The sequence below is a fragment of the Cryptotermes secundus genome, unplaced genomic scaffold (genome assembly GCF_002891405.2).
Source record: "Cryptotermes secundus unplaced genomic scaffold, Csec_1.0 scaffold960, whole genome shotgun sequence".
Lineage (NCBI taxonomy): Eukaryota > Metazoa > Arthropoda > Insecta > Blattodea > Kalotermitidae > Cryptotermes > Cryptotermes secundus.
This window is the reverse complement of record NW_019727111.1, coordinates 237,858-264,272: the sequence shown is the minus strand read 5'-3', so window position 1 is coordinate 264,272 and position 26,415 is coordinate 237,858. Positions and strand designations below refer to the sequence as shown.

Below are 26,415 nucleotides of genomic sequence, written 5' to 3'. Positions count from 1 at the left end.
CTATATTCAGTGTTGCCAAATTACCCAATTCATTGCTGCACACTGTATGAACATGTGTCATCTGTCAGACACAGACATTTTTTCTGTCAATTCATCAACTGCTTGCTGCCCACTACATTCAATGTATTTATCTTCATAGGTGTGCACTTAGTTGTTGCATAACTCAACTCTGAAACCCCGACAGTTATAAATGATGTAATCGTATTTTGCTGGTTTTGTAGAAGTGTTGATTAACCTGATGAACTGAGGCTCATTACCTTTATAGAACATTTTGATATATAACTAAGGTTTCTGCTTATTTGCTCCAGTGCTTCATACACCTGGAGCTCTGTGTCTTATTTGTGAAAAACTTATTTAGTTGTGACTGTTAAGACACAAAATGGAACCTTATATGGTTTTGTATTGTACAAAGCAAGGCAGCAACATGAAGCAGCACAATATGTACCAGAAGATACCACGTGAAAATGTGTAATATCAATGCTAGTTGCGTATGAACTTCCACATTTCTGATGCAGATTCAATAAATGTGTTGCTTGGTTCTTCAGTGATGTCTGGTAACTTATAGCACAGTGTCAGTAACCCAAACATTGTTTAATGATTGCAAGGTACTCTGTTTATTTTGAAAACATACTCACTCTGCTACTCTGTAACCAGCCAGGATAATACACTGCCTGGTCAGGGCTATTGCACACTCCACGGTGCATTGATGGATGAGTATCAAGCAAGAGTGAAATGATAATTAGCATGGAAAAACAAAGAGACCCAGGGAAGAGCCTCCTGTAGTGCCACTTTGTCCACCATTAATCTCACATGAAGTCATCGAGGACTGAACCAGTAGACTCTGACGTGAGATTTCACACGTGCCATCAAATAAGATGCACATCCTACTTTGTGGGGGACATTCAAATTGTTGGTTTCATTTCTTTATGCAGTTTCCAGTTTGCAGGAAGTTGTTTCAGATAACAGTTATTCATGGTGCTAGTAAAATTCAGTTTTAAAGGGATAAACGGTTTCTTCTGGTACATGTTCAGCCTTTCCACTAAACATATTGTAGTGCAGCTTGAATCCTGTTTTGGAATAGTCTTATACACCATATGTCATGTTGTTTTTTTTTTCCAATAATGAGGAAATAGAAATATGTTTGATTGCAGTGATATGTGAACAAATGCAGAGGTTCTGTCCATATATTTTACTTTACAGTATTCATACCTCTGGAAGTTCTGCAGTGCTTCTCTTGTGCCATGCCAACCAAACACAGCTCAGCCTTTACTTACAGCACCTAAAATTACACTCTCTTTATTAACAGATTTGTTATTAATGAATTGTAAAATAAAGTCTTTCTGTCATTCTGATTTTCTTGTACGTAGTGTCTAGATATTGTGACTGTTTTGAGCTGTATTACAGTAAAAACCATTTTTTTATGCATTGAATTCAGACAATAAAATTAGCTATACAGTAAACCCTGGTTAATCTGGATTAACTGGGGGGACATCATTCAGATTAAACAATAATATAGATTAATGAAGCAAAAGATAGTCCTTAAAGAAAAAAAAAGCTTAGAAAACAAATAAATGAAAATTTAATAATATAGGTAGTTCTGATGAAAATAAGTAGTCTTTATTTAAAAAGTATAAAAGGGAAAGAAGCTGATATCCAGGGTCTCCTAGCTCAAGACAATCTTGGATGTTTCCTTGCATGGTTTTAGTCTCCAGCTGCCCTCAACATAGTCTGAAAGTCCTCTTGCTCTAATCCCTTTTGCTCCTAAATCCCATGTGTCTTTTAAAATATGTAATTCAACTATAAACAGAATTTTTCATATTTCAGTCTGGATTAGCGAGGGTTTACTGTTCTTACAAAACTAATGTAATTGCTAAAACATTATGAACATATTCATAAACTAAAGTGAATTATGCCTATTGTAAGGTGTTAGTATCATCTTATTGTTTTGCTAAGTATATATTGTTTTAATTGAACCCTGTAAGTACAAAATTTGATAGAAGCAGGAATGCTTTGCTTTCATGAAAATGTGTTGTTTCTTATACAGACATACCTCTTCTTCAGAATAACTTAACTTCTGAGCAGGAAGATATTTATTCCAGTAAATATTACTATGAATTTCTGTTCCACCTTTTCGAACAGTATTTGAACCCCATGTAGTTTGTTGGAAGTCACTGATGTTTTGGAGGAATATATCACCTCCATCTTCAGGGTCAGTTGACTTTTGACAGACTGCACAGTGTTAATACTGCTGTGAGAACCTCAAGTTGTACATAGTGTTTTAGAATCTTGATTTACATAGTGCTTCAGTTCAAAAAGGCATCAGTTGTGTGATGTACCTGTCATAATGCAGAATTTGATATACATAGACAGAATGAATTGTTAGAGTGAAATTATACTTTTTTTTATTATATTTGTCCAATTTTTTTTAAATTCTGTTAATTCTTTATTAATCCAGATGTGCATAAACAATTAACTATGAAAATCCCTTTTCATTGAAATCATAATGACACTGTAATTAATCAGGTTATGATCTGAAACTAAAATGTCACATAAAAATATTTTTTAGTTATAGATTCTCAAAATTTCTAGCTTTTTCAGGCAGCTCAAAGGTGGATAGATTCTCAAAATTTCTAGCTTTTTGAGGCAGCTCAAAGGTGGACAGATTCTCAAAATTTCTAGCTTTTTCAGGCAGCTCAAAGGTGGATAGATTCTCAAAATTTCTAGCTTTTTCAGGCAGCTCAAAGGTGGAAGAAATGGAGTAACGTTGAGGATATACCTATTTTCTATTTGTATTTGCGTTTTTCAGTACTCAGTAGTTGTGCTATATGAACTGAATAGGGATGGGGGAAGGTGTGCTGAAGGCCTTTGTGTGTGTGCATGCGAGTGCAGTTAACCAGCCATAAGAGAGCCATGTACAGACCCAGACATAGACTGAAAGTGTCAGTAATGAAGACACATTAGGGGAGTAATTTGTCCCTCAATATTTGCATGTTCTGCCATATGAAACTGATGTTTCAGCATGTTCTTAGAGACAAAATTGGGACAGATAAATAATCTTAACAAGTTTTTAGTATATATATTTATTATAATTGACGAACATTTTTAAATACTTTTTAATGGCAAGCAATGAAATAGATTGACGTAAATAGAGCACCTGATGATGGCACTGTTGTGCCGAAACATGTTGTGAAGTAACAAGTAATATTGAATGCACCAAAAGACAGACATTGCTTACATATCATGGATGAAGATCAGTGCAACAGGACGCTAAAATACAACATTATGTTCTTAGAGACACAGCAACTTCAGAATAAAACAATGTAGTTTTACAGTAATGATGATAAAATCTTGTGTCCACATATCAGGCAGTTTCATGTTCATCCTTTTCACTTTGCTGGATTGTTTTGTTTAATGTAGAATACGAGTACAGATCATCTTAGATTATGGTGTGGGATGTTGAATTCAGTAGCACGGAGAGAGAACCACATAAACTTCTCAGGTTCAACTTTTGGAATGATATTGCCATAGGATCCCTCTCCTGTTCCGCATTGAAGAACGCATCAGTTTTTACTCCAGTGCCACCATTTCCATCAGGGGAAAGTGAGAGACATGAGTCACTGTACATACCTGTTACATCTTCCTGATGAATACCATGGAAACATTTTTCACAGTGGGCTAGCCTGTGCTAGTGGTGGTGGTGATACTGTTGGCCCCTAAAAGGGCCAGTTGTCTGAAGCCCGGTGGGCCTGATAAATGCCAGCTGAGGCTCCTGCCAAAATGGGCTAACCAGTGTTAACATCGGCAGTCTTCCTTTCACAGCAGCTTGGTGCATTTGAACCAGCTGCTGGGCAGTGAGCTTCTGGGTGGATTCAGGTGACTGCTAGTGGAGTCAGGTACCGGTGTTGCTCCTTAAAGACTCGCTCTTGTTCTGCTGTCTTGAGTTAAGTGTAGCATGCAACTGCAGCTTGTGTGTCGGAGGCCCTCATCTTCATACTTTTGTCGCTAGGCGGTGCATGAACCAGTGGATGTTGGAGCTGCCATGGTGAGCACTGATTGGGTAGCACTTGCTTGACTGTGGGAGACCCATACATCGCCCCCCCCCTCCCCATGAAGATGGTTATTCAGATGTTGAAGTGAACAGGGAAATGGATGTGGCAAAGAGAGCACAAGGTTTGTGTGGTGGTCTGTGGCAGTGTGGCAGGTGTTGCTATGGCTGGGGTTGTGTCGACCAGGGGGTTGAAGGTGTTCCTGTGGCTGGGGTTGTGTCGACCAGCGAGTTGAAGGTGTTCCTGTGGTCAGTCCCATTGAGGATGTAGGCCAACTGGACCAGATGCTGCGGTGTAAACCATCTGGCACAGCTGGGACAGGGCTCCTGAGGTGCCTCAGAAACTGTGATGGCTTGCAGTCGTCCATCTCTTTGAGCATAAGGAGCTGGTGGATGCGTTGCTGTCTCTAGGACAGCTACCTCACCAACTCGGTCCTCAGATTGGTGTTGGGTTTTCACTTTGGCGGAGAGGTGATGATATCCTCTACTTCTGCAGCATACCAGTGGTTCAGCTGCAAGATTACATGGCAGAACTTCATCTGCTTGCTACTGATGCCGGCCAAAGTAAATTATGCCTCAGCTTGGGTGAACCACACATCAGGCCACTCAGCCCAGAACAGCAGAAGCCACATGGCCACTCTGGATACCTCTTCTGGTACTGGGCTGTCTGCAGTCTGCATTCTTCTTTGTCAGGGTCACCCATGTGGGGTATCAAATCCAATAGCATTGAGAGACAACCACATAAAATTCTCAGGTTCAGCTTTTATTCTTGGGAATGATATATGCACAGGACCCCTCTCCCATTCTACATCTAAGAACGCCTCAGTTTTTATTCTACTGCCTCCATTTCAATCAGGGGAAGGTGAAAGTCATGTGTCACTGAACAACCCTGGTACCTCTTCCTGACGAATACTTGCTTGCAGTGTTCTCTTAATGTAAGCGTAGCTGTGACTGATGCTAGCATGTTGGAGACCTGCATCATTATACTTTTGTCAGTAGGGGATGCTAATTGGTTAGTGCTTCCTTCACTGTGAGGCCCCCCCACTGGGTTACATATATATGTATATGTCCTAAAACACCTCAACCTAACCTATCCAAGTGAAGTTTAACCTGAGCTAACCTAACATAACGTTTCAAGGGACGTGTGTAGCACACAAAGGGTTAAACATGGTCTGTGGTTTCAAACCCTAGTAATTTCACAGGAACAAATTAAATATATTTACAAAGGGACCTGCCATTAAAATTTATGCAGACAGTGTCAAGAATTGATCAAATGTGACTTGTAATTATAGAATATCCATAAAGTTTAGGCTTTGCTTGCCTTATTATTGAAAGTACTATGATACTGTACAGTAACCCTTCCACATGAGTGTTACATTCCTGTAAACTCATGGTTGAGACCATAATTGAAAGATCAGATTGGTCTAAAAGGAATGTCCTAGACTTGTACTTGGAAGTACTCAGTTTAAATCTCGGCCAGGACATCTATACTGATTGACTTTTTGATGGTTTTTCTCTCTCCAGGAAAATTCCGGAATAGTGCCTTGATTAGTGGCACAGCTGCTTTCTTCCAAATTCTTTCCAGTTCAGCAGTCAACCCACCATGCAGTGCTGTATGGTTTAGATACTGACAGCATCCTTAAATAACCTGGAAAGAAACCCACCCCACATAACTGAAGGGAAAAAGTTGAGTTAAGTTTGTGAGCTGACAGGTAAAAAAATATATATATGTGAGAGACCAGAGAAGAATCAATAAGTAATATATTGTATGTTATGTATGCATGTATTAGTAATAATGATGTAATAATTAATAATATGGTACTGAAATCAATCCAAATACTCCAGAGAGGATGGGCAATTGAAGCAAGTTGGGGCTGGTGAAACTGTTTGAGCTGAAAATCATGATAATTGTCATTTGTTTTGCTGTTTTCTGCAGTTCCTTGTGAATTTCATGGTCAGGATGGGTTAAGATCTTGAGGCTCTTCTCCTTTACTGGACTGCTTTCCACCCTTTTGTTTATCAACACCGCCATTTTGCAAGGCAAAAGTAGCGTGAGTGTAGAGTATATATGTATATAGTGAATTTGCAAATGTGAATGATGAAGCCACAAATGTGGAAGATTTACTGTGCAGTTCAACTGAACTCCCCATTGCAATGTAATAGCTTCCTCTTAAATGCATTTGCTTTTGGAGAAAATAAAAATGTCAGTCATCTTGTATTTAAGCAGTGTTCACAAAATTGTCGAAATTTGGTCATTTATCCAGTTTTTCTCTCAGGAATGTTTTGTCACTAAACTTTATAACTTCGAGATATTGAGAATTTTGTTCATCTTCTGCTTATAATAATTGGGCCTGCATAATATTCTAGTCGGAGCTAGGGTAGCATAGTGGGCATAGCAACTGGCTACAGGCTGGACAACTGAGGGATCGGAGTTCAAGTCCTGGTAGGGTCAAGAATTTTCTCTTCTCCAGATCATCCAGATTGGCTCTGGGGTCCATCCAACCTCCTATCCAGTGGGTACTGGGGGGGGGGAAAGCGGCCGGGGCGTGAAGCTGCCCACTCACCTCTAGCTAATGCCGAGGTCAAGAAAATGTGGATGTATACATCCGCTCCCTTATACATCTTCATGGCGCAGTGCTTAATTTGTTGAGCACAGGGACAACTTTTACCTTACCTTTTACGTTCTGCTGGGTTATTTTGTCTTGCAAATATGTATTTTCTTCTGCCATAGCAAGGCTCAGTACCAATGGTACTCACATTTAGCTCTCCGAACTTTCACCTTCTCTTCTGTTGCAGTTCACAGTTACTAAATGTTTTAGGTTTTCCTTAGTTAGTCGCCTCCTGTTGTCTCATAAGATGTCCTTATAGCGGGAAAAGCTTCTTTCCACCTCACAGGACCTTAAGGGCGCATGTACAAAAGCCGCTATTTGCTCAGTGATTTTTTTACTTGGCAGTTCAGTACGTTTATGGGCTAAAATTTCTTCATTTTCACAAATTTGTTCATATCCTGGATTTTTTTTTAAAGAATGCTGTGTACTTTTTCCTTTACTACTTCACCAACTCTTCCAGGAACTGAATTCAATTTGGAAACAGTGGTTTTGACACACTTAACGACTGATACAAAGTAGTATTGCTATTGCTTGCCTCCAGTGAGGACATGGCGGATGGAAGATGAGAGAAGTGAGCAGATATATAGGAAAGATTAGTTTCTAGTTCTGCATTTTTTAGTACATCTTGGGCAATTTGAATTGATGCTGCACTTTTGGGATCAAATATATTTACAACATTCCTAACTGTTTCTAAATGTTCGGTATAATAACTCGCTGCACACAGCCACGTGCCCCAGCGTGTTAAAATTGGTTCTGGCGGAAGTGGAACGCTCAGTGCTATTGCTCTAAAGGCTTCTTTTCTGTATGGCGCTTTAACAAATACCTTCTTCACAGAAAACACCACCTTGTTAACAAGTGGAAAATTTGCACGAATTGTTTCTGCAACACGTTGCAACCCATGGGCAAGGCAAGTCAAATGTGTCATATTTGGAAATATAACTTTAAGAACAGTACCGGCTTTCATCATATAACTTGCAGCATCAGTCACAAAGAGCAATACGCGCTCATACTGAATGCCATTCAGCCATAGTAAATTCATGGAATTGATAAAAAAAATCGGAAACTGCGGAGCTATTTGTGGGTATTGCATCAGAAACATGAATCATGATGAAATGTTGAGTCAAATATGCAACATATTCTAATATGGAAAAGAAAAATTGTATACACACAACAAAGATTGAAAATTTGAACATAAAATTAAAAAATATATGATAAACATTTTAAAAAGGAAATATGCAGTATAAATAGAGATCTTCGAAAATATGATGCTTATTCATAAAACAGGCAAAATATGCATTTGTATGCACCATCAAACCATGTCCAAAATTTAAGAAATGAAGTAATTCATACATATATTTCCAAATGAGCATACTTTCTGGTTGCAAGAGAGAAATATGCATTTGCATTAAAATGCGGTCCCTACACATGACAAAGCAGCAGAAGGGTCAGTGACTGCATGTTTTCTTAGGACTGAATGATGGGATGTTGTCAGTAAATTCATGTCCATAGGTTAACACTAAGACAGTACATGTCTGAAGTTGTGTTGGCAGATATTAAGAAGCACTTTGTAACTTTTAGAGGGATTTTTTTGCCCTCCCTCCGAGCCCCAGACTCACAGACTGTCTTTAGAGTGTGGAAATAAAACAGTACACATTATGGAGATGAAGTACTCTCATACAATATGGTATAGTGTGTGCTGGGTATACATTTCTGTATACCACAATTTCACATTAAGGTTCTTTTATGTTTTTTAGACTAGATAATAGTCTTATAAAGAGACTGTAAAATTGGTGGAGTATATAATATATATATATATATATATATATATATGTCAGTTCATTGGAGTCTTTTTTGTGTTGTCGGAAGAGGGACTGTTTTTATCTTTTTATCACGCTGCGCTTTNTTGTAACTTTATGTTAGATATATATATATATACTTTATATATTTCACCACTAGTTACAGATTTATTTTTGGAATTGTTATGCTGCCATTGACACAAACTGTGTATTGTCTTCGTCCCTAATGTCCATTGACTAGCTCCCTGCAATCATACAAAATGATGAGTCAAGATGAGCTGATAGTTGTGTTATGAGTTGTCAGGCCTTGCATTGCACCCATGACTCAGGCTTAATGTTAGTACCCACTGAGGTAATGGTTAAGATAAGAATCCCTCCTGTTAGAGTGCATGGTGCAGACTTCCATCCAGAAGAAAATGGCAGCCAATATTAAGAAAACTTATGTTACACTGGCTATAAAACAGTTTCATTTATTCACTTTGTGCTTCTTGGAAGATAATTGTAAATAATATGAAGAAATCTTATGCAGTATTTATATACATGGGACAAAGGAATGTTGACGTAGTTTAATATTGCATATGCGACAGTGTGGTTTTTAAAACAATGTTTTTTTTTTGTAAGATAAGCAAAATCAATATTTATAGAACTTTCCTCCTTTTATTAAAAGAAATGTTTCTCTTGTTGTATGGGATACATGTGTATAACAACAGAAGGCTACTTGAATAACATTTATTCATACACAGATAAATGCCTGGATTATTTTGTTACTTTCTACATGTTTTTTAGCAGATGATTTATTGACAAGCATGTTCTTCTCGGTTGTAACACCATGTAGTTTGGAGATTCAGCGAATGTATTTCCACAATCTTCAGGGTCAAAGAGTGAGCCAAGCAAGAAAATCAGCAGAAGCAGACAGCAAGGTGAGTTTGCTTCGCTTACTCTTCAACTCTGAAGATGGAGGCATTATGTTCCTCTGAAATCCACTGCTGCAAAAACCTCAAATTCAAAATATTGTATTATGTATATTTAAGAATAGCTTGTATAATGAACATATTCATTGCCTAAATCAAACCCCCCCCCCAAATCCTTAGGTTTAGTATACAGAGATAGTTTACAGCTTGTGAGTGGTCGCTGCTAACTGTGGCCTTAATGATAACATTTCGGTAAAGATATTAATGTTTAACATTCCAGAGATTGTCTCCAGTAGGCTGGACAGCACCAACTGCATGTTAACATGACTAATTGTCATTATATACTTTTGCCATGGAACCTTGAAATCATGTATAAAGAATGGAATTTCTCAGACCCAGGCATTTATTTGTGGGATGTTTGAAAGTTCCTTGTAATGAGTAAGAGCATGATAATGTGGAGCCTGCAAGAGTAAGTGGTGTATATTTTCCATGTAGAAGATGCCAAGTCTCGATAGGCACAAAGATTTATATTTCCATGCCACAGGATATCTTACCCATACTTCTGCTTGCAGAATTTATCTCATCTTTTCGTAAAATGTATTCATTTTTAAGGTTATATTGAATGCCTTGGAAGTATTTCTGAACTTATATATTCAGTGTGAGTTTCAAGTATTAAGGTAAAAATCAATTATTTCATTAACATATTCATGCCAGCTTGAATTTCATATATATGGTTCCCTTCTGGGATTCTGTTTTTCAGAAATTTTGTTCATCCAACATACCATTTGTGAGTCCTCTCAGACACTGCTGTAAACATTGAAATAGTAGAAATTAAAGTGTGTTATTTCCATAGTGACAAGTCACAACTGTCGTTATTTATCAACAGGTCAGAAATTGCAGTGAAAGATTTTGGAGGTTACGAGATTTGAAGTTCTCATGGCAGTGATTATGAGGATTATCTTCTGGGGTGTGACACAGTATAGTCCAATATTTACCAACATTTCAGAGGAACCTGATGCTTCCATCTTCAGGGTAGAGTACCATTGTATTGACTGAGGTTTTCTTTGTGGTTTTCCTTAGTCTGTCTATGGAACTGCTAGGATAATAACTCAAATTAAGGAAGTAGTTGGTATTCATTGTGGCTCTTGGTACTGTATGGTCTGATAGCTTTGTTTAGTAAATAAATGGAGTAATCCACACACAGAAAAGAAAGTGATGCCACTTTTTTTGCATGCTGAACTCACTTTTATACCCTGAAGATTGAATCAGCAAGTTTCCCCAAAGCATTGGTACATATTGCACGGGACTACATGGCATCACATCCTGGAAGGCAGAAATGTTTAGCCTTAACATTGGTTGATACAAAGTAGAGACAAATGGTGGCAACCCGTAACCTGCCAGTGTGTGTTCTCAATTGCAAGCTGTGCAACTGACAGTGCCTCGCTCCACCATATTTGCAGTTAAGGACTCACTCATCGGTGGTATGTTCCAGTATGAATGTCTTAAATTTGATCATTTTGTGTCCAGTTATTCTCATGAAGTGGCAAGATTGTTTTGCCTTCATATTTCATATAAAACTGGCATAAAGATGTTGATCTTGGTAGTGATTATGTGGTAGGTTATAGTAAGAAAGAATAGTATTGTGCTGTTTCAGTATTTGGATTGTCTGCTAGTCAGCATTGTGCAGTAGAATTCTGGATGTTTTCAGGATTATAAACTGTTATTTTGATCTGTGAAATGAATTCTGTTTGGTGTTTAAAATCAGTGTGTCTAGTCCAAGAACTTGTTTTAAAAATTTGTACTGGAGATCTGTATGTTAAATTGAAGGCAGCTGCAAGTACTTAAAAAAATATGATAATTGTACAATGTATAAGGCACAAATACTAGTGACAAGTCTTTACAAACATACATGCATATAGTGAAACTTTCCTAACAACTGTGGACAACACAAAAAGTAGTTGCATTTTATTGTTTGGTTTAGACATCAGTATCTCATTTCAGTTTTATAGTATTAGAACTGTCAGTCTCATAGCATTTTGATATGCAGGTAGCAGTATTTCAGAGGAACCTGCTGCCTCCATCTTCAGTTTTCCCCCCTTGGCATCTTCTAGTACAGAACAGTGCTTTCAAGGGACACTGGTTCCCATTGGTTTACTCTTCTACCCTGAAGATAAATGACAGAAGGTTCATCAAAAATGATGGACCACATCTACCAAACTACAAGGTGTCACATTTCATGAGACTGGTGTCTTCTTAATACTGCTGTCAGAACTTAAGATCACCCTTATGTGCCAGTTTTGGTACAGATGATCTCTGTTCAGACTTTTCATTCATAGAAGAATTGCAAGATGAAACTTACTAACTTACCTACATCCTTAACATGTGCCCAGGTTGGAACTGAAGATACAAACATTATGATAAACGTCTATATATTTAGTCTATTAATAATGCAACAATCATTAAAATATTCACCATTCAACACCAACATGACATGTTTCGGCCGCAGACGATCATCCTCAGGTGTTTCGATGTATCTGAACTGTTACACTGTTTTGATGCACACTAAAATTGCACGTTGCAGTCTACTTAAATTAAAATCTTTCATAAAATCCTATCCACCTCGTCAGGGGCATTGTCCACTTGTTTAAAGCTATTTGATGCGTGTATTCCGAACAGTTTGTTTCAGCAGCTATGTCTGTGATCTGCAATATGCCCCTTGTTTGTGTGTTGTTCCCTCAGGCATCGTGTGATGTTGTCTTCATTAGTCGTGTTTGTGTTGAATGGTGAATATTTTAATGATTGTTGCCAAATTGACGGACTAAATACATAGATGTTTAATAAAGATGTGCAACAGGATGCTGAAATACAGAATTACAAACATTATGATATCATGAAAAATTTCTAAGAAATTCACAAATTTTTATAGCTGAATAACAGTTAGGAGAGTTTCATTGTATTAAAGGTGCTGTACTTCCAATGACATATTTGGCATAATGTTCTATGACTAACAGAAGTCCACACAAACTGTGCCTAAATTTGACTAAATACACATTATAGTCATTAAAAATTATGTCAAGTATGATGCTACAAACTGAGAAAAACATGTGTTCAAATCTTTCTTTTCCCCTTCAATTTTATTTTTCTGAAAAACAAAAAATGAACATGTTACGGTTCTATTGACTGTTTTATGATGATATTTATACCTTGAACATTAGGCAGCCATGATAAACTTGTGTTCAAATAAAAGTTAAGATTTCTTTATATGAATCAACCACTTTCCATTACAGGTTTCGGTGTTTTTATTTTAAGAAGTATGTTTCTTGTCTAGATAAGAGTGTTATGAGCGAGAAAGAGCAAAACGTGGGCCTGAAACTTACCACATGCTGGTACAGTAGCTTTTCTGATGCTTATATAACCCTTTCACTGCCATATTTTTTCATGCAGACACATTTTCACAACCAGTTTTGTATGTGTTTTGTGTGTGCAGGAGCACATGATGATACAAGCATTGCATGTGTTCCAGAGTGCCTTTAGTGAAATTTTATTTTAATGGGAAAAACCTATTGTCTTTTTTTAATTTTGCTTTGAATTTGAATGTGATTAAATACATATATCCCCCAATTTATGTGATTTTGACTTCCACAGTTTTTTCATATCTATGATTATGTATGAATTTCTTTCATTTAATTTTTTTAATGATGATTGCTAAAACTATTGCAGTTATTTAAGACAAGAAACTTTGGATTTGCTAATGGCTAAAATGAATTATATTAAAAGTAATAGTTTAAAAATTAAAATTAAGAGCAGTGACATGCAAGGAATAACAAAGGCTATGCCATAGCTCAAGCAGTTAGTCGCTGGCTTCCCACCATGGTGACCTGGGTTCTGTCCCGGGTCTAGTCAAGTGGGATTTGTGGTGGACAAAGTGGCGCTGGGGTGGGTTTTCTCCAAGTACTTCGGTTTTCCCTGCCAATCTTCATTCCACCAAATTCTCCATCATCATAATCACCCGGGGAAGGCTACAATAGGCCAGTCAGTGGCCGCCGTGCCAAGTGGACCACTCTGGACTCCACCCCCCACTAAGATATTAAAAAAAAATGGAATAACAAATTTGGAGGTATGTGACTGCCCTTGGAAATGCAGGCCAGAGGGGGACACCTAGATTCACATGGCATATAATACAAGTACCTGCTGGGTTTGTACACCAGACATGTTGTCTGTACAGTTTATTATTATTGTACTTAGCAGCAAATTTGTTGACAAAATTATTTCAGCTCTCAGGGAAGTTGGTACCTGAGCATTCAGCAGTGTGGTGGTGCTTTTTATGTACTGGAATGTGGTTTCTTCATATCCTACACATAAAATTCTTTCCTTTTGTTCCATTGTCTTCCAGCCTGTGAATTACTGTCAGTGGTGAAAGTGGTTTTCATAACTAAAGTCATGCTTGATTCCAGGAGAATTACTACAACTCAGACACATTGCAGTCCCAATACTTTATTAAATATTCAATCTGCAGTCAAATGGATTTCAGCATGTACGTAAATGTGTAAGATGCATATATCACTGAACCAGAACCAGAGATCTTCACTTGCTGTTGCTGTGTGTACATTGTGAGGCACATAGTGTACCATTTAAAATGCCACCCAAACAGGAATCACATACTGCAGTATGAAAATAAAATCAGCTGTTCCACCTCTCCCAACTTCCCTTGTGACACTTGGGTTAGTGTCACCATTTGAAGCTCTGAAGGTGCAAGTATAGTGTATTCATGAGCAGAATGTGTTTTTTTCTTGAACATTAATTCAAATCAAAATCATCTGCTGCTCTTCAAGAAGCATGTACTGATGTGTACCTTGACCAGAAAGTACTGTATAAGATAACAGTATGCCAGCTGGTAACAAAATTTTAGGACACTGTGTTTATGACAGACAACATGCAGCATGGTGTCAGTTTTGACAGGTGATACGCTCTGCAGTGACAAATGCTAATCTGATCATCTTTTTTGTTATACTTATGTCACCTCTAAGCTTTCTTATACTGTCAAGTGTTAACTGACTGGACACTAGATGTGGGATTGATAATTGGATTTTTGCACTCTGGAAACTCATAACTACAATTAACCGTAACAGTTTTATGGATCTGCATGCTTAACAAATCACTATGGCATGCACCAAGTCTTCTCATTCTGCTGTGTCTTCTCCAGTTGTAGCTTGGTAACAGTTCCCAACATTATAGATTCCTCAGCTTCCATCTTTGATCGATCTCACAACTCCACTTGGTATTCCAATGCAACAGCTTACAACAGTGGTGGCTCACACTACCTCCACCAGGGGACAACTGTCTGTGACAATCCCCAATTGTCTTGGACTGTCTACATCCAAACTCGACTATCTCCGGCATCTCAAGACTGGTGTGCTTGTCTGTTGGTCCCCATTATATAAGCACAGGATGGAGCGCATAGAAAACACCTTTCCTTGCAGTCACTTTGTTACAGGGTGATTCAGAATTTTCATTGGCTGCACAGAATGCTGTTACAGTTTGGGTTGCATTTTAAATGGTACATCCTATATAACAACATAAGCATTCAAACTGCCTGTCCATTGAAATCAAAATCACTTATTCCTTGAGTTAGTTCTTCCAAACTTCTGTCACTTTTTGCTTGCTTCTACATATCCTGGTCTTCATAGATTCAGTTGCATTCCCCATTGCGTTTCATGCTGCAGAACTGTACCTTCACACCCACAAGCTTCCATAGTATTTGCTTCATTACTGTCACAGCAGTTAGGTGCCCATTTTGAATCCCTGCTAGGAAATGCCTAGTTTTTTTTCTATTATTGATAATGTGATAAGAGTGGGCTGTTTTTGGGAAATGAATAGGTAAACATGTTCCCAAGCATTCAGGAATAGGCACCCATTGCTATGCAACGGTTCTAGTACTATGATTCACTGCACACAGTGAAATTTCAACTGTTGAAAGCCAGTATCCACAGCAACAAATTGCTCAGAAGCACAGCAATGGAAGGACACATTAAGATTAACTGTTGGGAATGGTGTCACATTCAGCCAGCTGAAGGGTTATGCCGGACTCAGAAGTGACGTCTTCTTTTTATGTGGTATAGTTGCAGTAACCTTTAGAGTGTTCTCATTTTTCATAGTTACAAGGTGTTATAATCAGTTGTGGTTCCACATGGTGAATATTCAATAAAATGACTCACCAAGCCAAACCCATGTCTAAAGTCACCAATATACATGACATTAATTTTCCTTAGTCCTTCCAGGAAAATTACACATCCCATCCAATTCAGTTGCAGTTAATCTACCTTATCTCATTCGACACTCTGTAAGTACATCAATTGATACTGCATAAAGTAACTGAATAGACAGCCCAGAACTATTATAACTCATGCATCTACATTAGATTCATGTGATTCTTTCTCTACTGAAGAAACTAAAACAACATACCCCATGTTACTAATTCACCAACTGTTTCCAAAAATAGTGACCTACCTGCTATTCCTACCCTAAACCAGGGATTAAATCATATACATGCATACACACCTTTGTATCCCCAGGTTTTGGAGGGTTGAAAGAATTTTAGAACATTCAGAATAGTAACTTTGTCCACTGACTGATGGCAAAGTGTATGAACCAGATCTCTCTCTCCAGTGCCAAGGAGTTCTGATGTTTAGATTTTGTCCAGGTGTCACATTAATTGAGAGGCTCAGGTGCAAAAACACTAACATTGATTAAGAAAAATTAATTCTTTAGATATTTTGTTGAATAATTTTACATGAAAATGCAAGGTGTAAGGCTGTTTTTTATTTATGTTAGCATCTTTTTTACACATCTACAAGGTAAATGTAAAGCTCACCCTTTGCTTAATTGATTAAGCATCATGCCATGAATATGTATGGGAGAGTGGGGGTATAGGTCCACCATTCTTGACCTCAGCACTAGATGAAGGTGAATGGTCACCTTCATGCCCTGGCTTCTTTACCTCTGGGGAAAATGCCCCAGTACCCATCAGATAGGAGGCTGGGTGGGCCAAAAAACTGATCTGGATGCCATGGAGTAGAGAAAAGTCCCTTATCCCTGCTGGATATCAAACCCCAGCTGTCCAGCCCACAGCCTCTCACTATACCAACTGAGCTTCCTGGCTCCTGCTTAATTAATTAAGGACATATATTAAGATATATGGCTGGTCACAGTTGCCAAGTGGTCTAAGGCATGTACTGTCTTCACTTGCTTGGAAGCTGGGATCGTGGGTTCGAATCCTACACAAGGAATGGATGTTTGGTGTGTGTATGCGTTTATTCTGTTTGTTGTCCTGTGTTTAGGTAGAGGCCTTGCGACAAGCTGATCACCCGCCCAAGGAGTCCTACCATCTGTAAAAATGATCAATGAAACTGAGAAATCGGCCCTATGCTCCAAAGTGGGAGCAAAGAGGAAGAAGAAAAAAAAAAGATATATGAGTGAGTGGAGGTACAGCACTGTGCATTCTTAGCCTTCAAACTAGATGGAGGTGAGTGGACACCTTCATGCTCCCTGCCACTTTAAGCCTGAAGATGAGGCAATTCCTCCAAAACAAGAATTGTGTCTACCATGCTGCATGGTATCACACTCCAGAAACCTATAATCTTAAAGCTTCTAGTTTCCCATCACCCAGAAAATGTTGGTTATCCCTGTTCAAAAATATCTGGTAAGCCATTTTCTTATTCTCCTCTTCACATCCTTTACAACACAGAAATTGATGTACACCCAGATGCATTCCATAGACAGTAGTAAACAAAATGTGTAACCAGTCTGATGACTTAACTACACATTTTCAAGTGTATAAGCATAAAGGTAAGATAAAGTTGCCCTGTGTTTTAACTAATTAAGCACTACGCCATGAAGGCAAATGGGGGAGTGGATGTATAGATCCACATTTTCTTGACCTTGGCACTAGTTGGAGATGAGTGATCAGCTTCATGCCCCTGCCGCTTTACCCCAGGGAAGGAGCCCGCAGTACCCATTGAATAGGAGGCTGGATGGCCCCACAACTGGTCTAGATGTGGAGAAGAGAAAATTCTTGATCCTACCTGGACTCGAATTCTGACCCGTCATCCAGCCCATAGTCGGTCGCTATACCGATTGCACTATCCTGGCTCCGTCTATATGTGTAAAATCTTTTTTTTTTAGATCTACTTTTGAAACTGGCATAAAGTTCAGTTTGCAGATAGATGAAATATGTTTCATGGTCAGTGGCTATGGTCTTCTGCGTTGTAACACTGTGTAGTTTGGAAAAATTCCAGAATTTCTGCTGGGATGTCAGGCTTTTCACGAACGACATGGTGTTACCACCCAGTCACTGTTGTGAGAACCTCAGACCCACCATGTGTCGTGCTCATCCCTCCACAAATGGCCTTGCTACTTTCTCAGTACAGAATACATACATTTGTGGAATTCAGATCAGAGGAACAAAATAAAATGAGTAACAATTCTGAATTGATTTCTGAAAGAACGTTTTATTCACTCTATATACATTAAAACTCCATCATGGTTACAATGATATATAATGTAAGTGTTCAACAAGTCACCTGCATACTGTCAGCACTGTATGCTGCTGTGAACGGATGAACTGCCCTGCTACATATTCACTTCCACAGAGTTCTCATACAGTGTGCTAGAGGGATAAAAATGCTGGGAAGGTCAGCCCAGTCAAGATAAGCAATGACGTGTACGATGTCTGGCACTCTGCAGTCTCCATATCCTTTTCAGACCCAGAACACACAACTGTGACAGCAAGGAATTAAAAAAGAAGGAAAATAATGGAGAAAAATGAAGTAGGACAAGATGAAAATGAGAATAAGAAAAGGTATCAAGGGAAGCAAAAGAGAAAAAAGACGAAAACAATGAAGCAGGACAAGAAAATGAGAATAAGAAGGGTAGAGAAGAAAATAAAGCAGAACAAAAGTAAGATGTCACAAGAAGAAAAACAAATAGGGAAATGAACTGTGACATTCCTGCTGAGTTGGGTCTGAAATGGATCCAGGGATGGACCTTTCACATTCACGTTACAGAAACTACTACACTCAGAATGGTTTTCTGTATTTAGCCTGTATCCAGACGCGATACATTGTTAGGAGTTTCCCTCGATTCACTTGCAGGCGACGATCCACAAGATTTTGCACCTCTTCAAAGCCAGCTTCTTCAAACAGGCTCTTCACCTCAGCTGAAACATTTGTATGTAACGTAACTCAGCTACCAGTTTACTGACATCGTAATTGGGTTTGAACCATGAAATCTACCAAGACGACAATTTCTGTATACTTGCAACATTTTTCCACCACAAAAATTATCTTTGTCAATCTCAACAACTTGAAATGTTCTAGAATGACAGCCACATATATACTAAGATGCTGCGCCAAGCCACTGCTCAGGTGGTTTGTGGTGCACTTCTCATTTCCAGGCCTACATATTCCTAATAAAGCCTAGTTTACATTAGGCCACAATTGTCCACTTCTCAAGGAGTTAGTTACATAAGGCCATAAATGGACTTTTCCACATATCCCAGAAATCATTTCACAGATCCTGCTGAATTTTTATAAGGGGGACTTCTACTAAAAATTGTTGCCAATACTAATTTTCAGCCACATAAATCCATAATAAAGCCTAGTTTACATAACACCATAACTGGACTCTTCCTCCTATCCCATAAACTCACCGATTTTGCTGAAATTTGCTATGGAAGACCCGCTAATTTTCATTTCACTCTTCCAATTTTTAAATAAGCTTAATGATCTTCAAAGAACATTACTGACTATTTTGTGCAATACATATGGAATACACCCTTTCCAATCTTATTTTCTATTTGGCAGATCCCAGAAATTCAGATTCTTGCCCATTTTTATAGTTTCAATAGACACCAAATTTGGAAGTATCCAATCAAGTGCATGCTTGAAAACCATTGAGCATTTCAAGTCAGCTGTAGGATTTCAGTGTGTCTTTTGCTCTCCAATGTCTATAGAATGTAGCACAGGCAGGAAACTCCCATTTTGTACCCAGAAAATCTGGAGCATATACAGTATCAGCTAACCAAAGATATAAAAAACAGTTAAATGTTATTATGTGTAAAACTGAGTTTTCTTTGGGGATATAATGAATGAATGAATGTATGAGGGGTGGGCCATAATAATCCGGGCCTTGCACTGCAACCTTCAATGATTTATTGTGCTTCCCATTTTGATTAACCCTTTATGTATCCTACACTTTGAATGAAATGGAGGGCTTTGTTTATGGGGTTACACAGTAGTCACTTGGTTCCAAAAAGAACTGACCCAGGTGATGAAATCTTAAATAAGCTATAGCCTCACAGTCACATAGGATAAGAGTGGCTGGCTGATTCATCTTCTTCTAGGCACCTGTTGCAAGTAGGGGTCATCTGTCAATCCCAGTTTGAAAAAGTGTCCTTTTAGGTGACAGTGTCCAGTGAATAGTCCTGCCACCCATCTTAATTGGTATCTGTTTAATTTCAACAGATACTTTGTTCTTCTGGCAGAGGGTATAAGTCCTGTTGCCTGTCTGAGTCCAGTTGTGGATTCCCAATGCTTTTTGGGATTTGTTTATCCAGTCCGACTGTTTTCTTGGCAACCCCAATTGACATGCCACAAGCTAGTTCAGGTCCTGTGAACAGCTGTTCAGATCCTGTTCTTGTCAGCTGATCTGCCATTTCATTATCAACAGTACCCTCAATGACCTGGCACCCATGTCAGCTGAACTCTATTATGTTTGGCCAGTTATATGAGGGACTGGTGGCAGTCTCAGACCAATTTTGAAGTGATCTGGTGTTTACCAAGTGCTTTAATTGCAGTTTCGCTGTCTGATAGAATTTAGATGTTTCTGTTTTTATAGTTTCTATCTAAATTCTCAACTGCTCATGCCTTGATGGCGAACACTTCTGCCTGCAATACTGTTGTATACTGCCCAAGGCTAAAACTAATCTTTTGCCTTGTACCATGGCAATACACCCCAGCTCCAGTGCCTTTATTTGTGTTGGAGCCATCTGTGACTAGATTAATACCCCCTTTCTGTCGGGCTGAAATCCCTCTTTCCATTCAGTTCTCTCAGGGAATGTGATCATGAAGGGTTTATCATTTTGTCAGACCCCCATCTGTAGGATAGGTTATTTCTCATGTCCTGAGTCATGTATGCATGTCCAAAACCTTCGGATTTAGGTCTCCATTGATCATTACAATGTAGTCTGTAATTTCCTGCCTTGGCCTCTGCTTCCACCTGCAGGTGTATGGGGGGGGGTTCCAAGAAGGGCTTCCATTGCAGCTGTTGGAGCTGTGCTCATTGCTCCTGTAATTCCCAAGCAGGCTGTCCTGCCTGTTCTGCCTGGCTTGTTTTGAGTAACTCTGGGCCACCTTACAGTGGCAGCATAGGTAACTATGGGTCTTAGAACAGCAATGTATCTGGGATATAATGGCACATAATCTCTTTTCCTCTGTTGGAACAAAATGTTTAAAGGAGTTTTAAAATATAAAGAACAGTCATGCGCTGGCTTCCCAATGCACAGCCTCAAGTTCAATCCACACGTGACGTATTGTGGGACATGTGGTGGATGAAGGAACACTAGAGCAGGTTATTGCTGCTTCTTTAGTTTCTCCCTGCTGAACACCAATCCACCATTGCTCCACTTATTTGTCACCATCCCCTGAGTTATGTGATTGCTTTGGCCAGGCAGCAAATTATCACATCATCTTTAACTTGAGGGCCCTGCTTGGCTGGTCACAGAGGAGACAATTTTTCCTTCTTTTGAGGCTTATGAGATCATCTTATTGCCTGTTCATGTGTCCATCATTTTTTAATTTTGTATGCAGTCTGTGTCATATCAAAGGAAAGTAGGTGATTAGTTCTTCCCATAACTTCTTATTTATTATGTACTAGTATTTACCTTGGGTGAAAAAGTAGACTCTAGTTCCATCACCTCTTACATAGAAATTGTCAGATAGGCAGTGTCCCTTCTTGAAACGCAGCTGTGCCATATCATAGCGACCATAATCACGGAAAACCAGCAGCCCACCTGGGCGTAGATATTTATAAACCTGTGTCACTACATGAGCCATCCTGTAAGAACGAAAGGAAGATACATATATGATACACACTGATATATGCAAGCACTTCTGTCTTCCACTCTGCATCTTCAGAATCGATACAATGAACACTCATAAAAATAAATCAAAAGTTTCTTTAATTTCAGTACTGAAGTTCTTCTGTGTTCAATTATATTTCTAAAGACAAAATATGTTATACACTAATGAATACAAACTCTGAACAGGCATCTAGTAATTACAAAATTAATATGGAAATCTTAGGATATATGGAACAATAATCATATTGCTTTAGAATAACCATCTAAAATAACCATATTAGATGTAGTCTTCTAGGGTGACTGGCCATTGCAGAGGCTGTCTCTGTCTTCACCATCAGGTGTTGATGTCATGTGTGCTGCAGCCACATGTTACGTTTATACCAACAAAGAATGCTCTTAGTTGTCTGTGCTGGGGCAGGATGTCACAACCCACCTCCCTCAGCAGGTTCACACTGACAGAAAGTGTGTCACTCATAACATCAATACCTGCAGGCTGACAGACAGTCTCTCTCAAACACCATATGTTATAAACTCCATCTTCACATGACTGATTGTCTGAGAAGACTTCACTGAATGGACCCATGTGCTTACAAATCTTGACTTTCTGTATCTGGCTCACATCTGACAAATTGCTGGATATTTAAACAGATTATCTCTGGATGGTGAGCCAGAATAGTGTAGTCGGTATAGCGACTAGTTATGGGCTAGATGACTGAGGGGCAGGAGTTCAAGTCCCAGTAAGGTCAAGAATTTCTCTGCTCCACGTCATCCAGACCAGCTCTGGGATCCACCCCACCTCCTAGTCAATGGGTACCAGGGGCTCTTTCCCCAGAAGTAATGCAGCCAGAGCGTGAAGCTGACCGCTCACGTCCAGCTAGTGCCGAAGTCAAGAAAATGTGGATCTATATCCACTACCCCATATGCCTTCATGGCATAGTGTTTAATTTGTTAAGCACACGGACAACTTTACATTTTACCTTTACCTGTCTGGATGAATTGCCGAAAGAACAAATATCATTACAGCGATATCCAGACTATTTGGTAGGAATGGAGGCTGCCAATCTTCAGCTGTCACATCACATACAAATGCTTGACACCTGTCACAAACAGTGAGCCAGTTATTTCATTAACATTCATTTAGTTTATATGAAACAGGAACAGAAAATACAAAACTTTTCCATCACTGCCAGCTCACTCACCAACGTAATTTGGCTTATCAGCCCATCAGTTTCTATCAGTGGTGTGTGAATGGTGTGAGATCTGATGCCATGTAGTCTGGTAAGAGGTTACTGGTGCCTCAGAGGAACATTTAACTTAGACCTGAAGATGGAGGCAATGTCTTCCTCCAGTGTTGGTGAGGTTGTACCAGACTTCATTGCATCACATCCAGAACATCACAGTAATATGGGTATGTTTCCTCTGCCTGCTCTTCCTATTCGTCTCCCAACTAGGAAGCTATCAGAAGGCAGAGCCATAAAAATTGCACCTTAGTAAATGCTGTTTTACATGTAAGTCTATTTTTTTTAGGTTAAGCCAGTCCACAATGGTACTATGGACCAGACAACTGAACTGAACTAAACTGATGGCTGTATTCCCAACAGAAGCAAAAATATATCACCACATCCAGAATAATGAGGTTCTTATCAAGTGGACACTGGGACTCTTTTCCTAGGGGTAAAAGTAACAAAGAAGCTGGGGGGGGGGAGTCTTGAATGTATGGAGCTCTGCTGCCACATCATCCCACACATCTCCATCAGTATATGAGTGTTTTTACACATCCTTTTAGCTGTGACACTAATAATGTCCACTTCTGGAATACATCTGACATACATTTCTTGCTTTCCCTTACTCTGAAGTTAAATATTCAGGATAAGAAAGCAGACTCAATGACAGTTTTAAAAATTTCATGAAATAGCTTTACCTTTTTGGATTATACTCAGGATTATCTTGCAGTATCTGTATGGCTGTGGATGAGAAATCACAGCAGAACACGAACAAGTGTGGGTTTACATTATACCGAAGTATTGGAAAAACAGTATTGCCAACACCACAACCTATTTCAAGTATCGTGGTTCCTTTCCTTTCAGTGTTTCTTTCTAGCATGTTTGCCAAACCTTCTGAACAGTGTTTGACTTCATCTTCTGTATTTTCACAAATGAGCACTTTGCTGTCCTGCTCAACAGTGGGTTCACCAGCAAAGGAACGCAACACTTCGTCAGCCTGTTCACTCTTTTGCTCCTTTTGAGCATCGACACATTTGTTGTCAGGAGCTAATTCTGGGAACTCTGTGAAGAGCCAGTGCCTGTCTTTAAAGAATCTGTTTTGATGGATACCATAAAAAGCATCCCAATATTTATTCGCACATCCTTCATACATCTCTTGGTCATCCTGGCTGGCAAAAACTGAGGAATTCTCTGTCACCTTGCATTTTGCCAGTTCTTCCTGACAGGTGTCCCATTTAACATTATCCCTAAATAAATGAAAAAAATACAAAGTCAGAACTCAGGGCTTGTTCTTCTGAAAAGGCATCTATGCTTACATGACAATTTGTGTCAAATTTCATTAGGAATTTTATTTTAGATGGTGCTGGAGATGGATGACGAGCCAATGCATGAATGCTAATGAAATGTAACAGAATTTGTAAGTAAACTGACAGGAACCAAATTACCTTTGCTTGTTAACTTTCACTGCAGACCCTCACTAATAAGTGTAGATGGTTGTTCACAAGAAGTAACCTCACCACACACATAATTCCAGTCAAAGTTAGAACTCATTCATATTTACAAGGGCAGCAAACAGTTTACAATACAGAGGTCAATTAATCATCCTACCGCTAGCCCAACTGATTAACATGCTGCTGATCAGGTAGTTAGAAAAAACTGCATATAATCCTGCCCCTTCCTTGACCTAAAATATTTTATTCATTGTGCTAATTAGAATTGCAGGTCCTGACTGCTCAGCCTGGAGGTAATCTGGGTGGGACTGGGTACTCCTGCACGTGCACACGCTTCCAATTACACTGTGACCCTCTTCCCTGCACACTACTGTTACACCACACCACCTTTCCAATTCTGAATTGTTTAGTATCTTTCAGCTCATTTATGTTCAATTAATTTCAACTGTGTCAAATATTCAAGCTGTGCTGTTTCTGCATACACTGAAGTCACACCTTCAGGGTGAATGTGAGGCAGAAGGAGAAAGTGGATTGATATGTAGAACACACAGTAGAAATGAGGCGAAACTGCCCAGTTCATATCCATTTTCATGGTTCAAGTTGTGGGCCTATTTCAGTGGTTTCCCTCATGATGAGGGAAAGTAAGTGTGGTGATTAGCAAGGCCTTCAGTTTTGTTAGAAGGATAACTGGGTGTACGTGATAAAATATATTAGGGCAGGTTGATTAGGAGGAAAACAAAAGGCATATCAAAGCTTAAAATTTTTATCAATTAAAAACAAACAGTGAACAACAGTGAACACCAAGCAATGAAAAACATCTAGGCGAGTAATACTTAACCTCACATGAACTCAATGCCACACGTCCCAAGTCGAAACACATTCTTCCATACGTATAATCACATGAGTTGCATATCCGTCCCCACCTTAACACAACCGGAACACGCTTCAACTACCTACCATACATTATTATGTTTCTTTGCTAGGGGGATTCACTCCTTATTGACATCATATACGCGGGCGAAATTATACCATAATTTATATGTTAACTAGTTTCGTCTGGGGAATCAGTATTATTTTAATTCACATTTTCATCATACCTAGCTCATGATATTGCGTGATCCCAACATACCAAGCATTAAACTCAAACACATTTTCAGGATTTGTCAGATATCTTGACCCATGTTGAGGCTTCTTTCTAAATCGCGTATGGCACTTCGCAGTGAAACTTGTAGCCCACAACGCAGAGTTACTGGTGCATCGTATTATTTTATAAAGGTACATATTGAATTGCTGCTATATCCTACCAGGCATTATGCTGGAATACATTGTCACCGTCTTTAAGGAATCGAGTCCCAAATTGTGGTCTCGTATCGACTCCACTTAATTGTTCGCCAGAAGCCGCCATTGTTACAGTACCAGCGTATTAGCATAAATTAAATTAATTTTTCTTATAGAACTTTAGTGCTGAAGACAGAATATTTTTTACAACTTTTGTTCTTATAAGATTTACTTCAGCAAACTTTTCTTGCTCTAATTCAATTTTAACCAGAGTTCTTGCAAGCGTATTTCCTTCGTATTGATAACGTTGTATACCCTGACGAGCACAGAAACTTGCAGAATGTAATTTACTGCCATCTATTAAGGGCGTTCAAAGCATTGTGTCACTGTCGACATAGGCGATCCGCACGTTTTGTCGTAAGATGGTGCGAGCAGAACGATGCATATAAATCCACGCCCACTATACTTTTCCCTTTAAAAAGTAAGCAAAGGTTGGATTTCCGAATCAAAGGGCCTTCTAGACTGATATATAATGTAGCATATGCGAAAGGTAATTATTTGGCACGTATGTTTTAAGTAGGTATTGACCAGAAGCTTGTAGATCAGATTTTCGAAAACTGTCATATTCTGTCAATATTTTTAATGCTTGTCAATAAGTACTGACCACACAGAGCAGCCGGTTGTCAGTCAAGTCGTAGGGTGTGTTTTTAATTACTGTTCATCGTCTGTTACTCTTAACAAAATTTGGATGTATTCATTCGCGCCAAAAGACTGATTAGTGCCTTTTGGTTTTATTGTGGTGTATGTAGTCAGTTTTTTGAAATGGTAAGTGTGAGGTCGTTTCTTTGCCAAAATTGTAATATTTTACAAATGCAATTGCGAACAGATTTTGTAAACGGTTCAGAGCTTTAAGTGTGAGGTTTATCTGTTTTGAACTTAGTTTATACTTGTTACATATGAAGGATA

At 38.9% G+C, this 26,415-nt stretch overlaps 2 protein-coding genes and 1 long non-coding RNA gene across 8 annotated transcripts in view; 2 read left to right on the top strand and 1 right to left on the bottom strand.

Annotated features, from left to right (window-relative positions):
• Positions 1-16,725, top strand: part of LOC111864524 (tyrosine-protein phosphatase non-receptor type 4) — a 75,095-nt gene extending 58,370 nt beyond the window's left edge. For 2 of the 3 annotated variants that reach the window (XM_023851830.2, XM_023851829.2), the window contains exon 19: positions 5,570-6,508. In XM_023851830.2, the coding sequence (XP_023707598.1) occupies positions 5,570-5,585 (16 nt within the window). In that variant the 3' untranslated portion in view covers positions 5,586-6,508. Of the gene's footprint in view, positions 1-5,569; positions 6,509-16,698 lie in introns of those variants that run through there. The other variant, XM_033751470.1, reaches the window with a different exon arrangement.
• Positions 16,726-17,848: 1,123 nt separating this feature from the next.
• LOC111864530 (tRNA N(3)-methylcytidine methyltransferase METTL2) lies at positions 17,849-25,779 on the bottom strand. Of its 4 annotated transcripts, none has more exons than XM_023851837.2 (5): positions 25,476-25,779; positions 23,419-23,967; positions 22,481-22,594; positions 21,300-21,472; positions 17,849-18,575 (listed from the first exon to the last, which is right to left on the bottom strand). In XM_023851837.2, exons 1-5 carry the CDS (start codon positions 25,574-25,576, stop codon positions 18,436-18,438), a joined length of 1,077 nt encoding a protein of 358 aa, XP_023707605.1. In that variant the 5' UTR covers positions 25,577-25,779; the 3' UTR covers positions 17,849-18,435. The 4 variants fall into 4 exon arrangements, with proteins under 4 accessions (XP_023707605.1, XP_023707604.1, XP_023707606.1 ...); XM_023851836.2 differs by having other exon boundaries at positions 25,301-25,568; XM_023851838.1 differs by lacking the exon at positions 25,476-25,779 and adding an exon at positions 25,269-25,393.
• Positions 25,780-25,883: 104 nt separating this feature from the next.
• LOC117282311 overlaps positions 25,884-26,415 on the top strand; it is a 74,111-nt gene continuing 73,579 nt past the window's right edge. The window contains exon 1 of the long non-coding RNA XR_004513031.1: positions 25,884-25,999. This is a non-coding gene — a long non-coding RNA (uncharacterized LOC117282311). The remainder of the gene's footprint in view (positions 26,000-26,415) is intronic.

Bases quoted from the DNA above. Each gene is read 5' to 3' on its own strand.
- LOC111864530 (XM_023851836.2), bottom strand. From the start codon at position 25,452: ATGTACCTTTATAAAATAATACGATGCACCAGTAACTCTGCGTTGTGG. The intron at 22,595-23,418 runs GTAAAGCTATTT...TGTTTGTGACAG, and splicing joins CCTGAGTATAATCCAAAAAG to GTGTCAAGCATTTGTATGTG. The intron at 18,576-21,299 runs GTAAATACTAGT...CAAATGTTTCAG, and splicing joins AGTCTACTTTTTCACCCAAG to CTGAGGTGAAGAGCCTGTTT.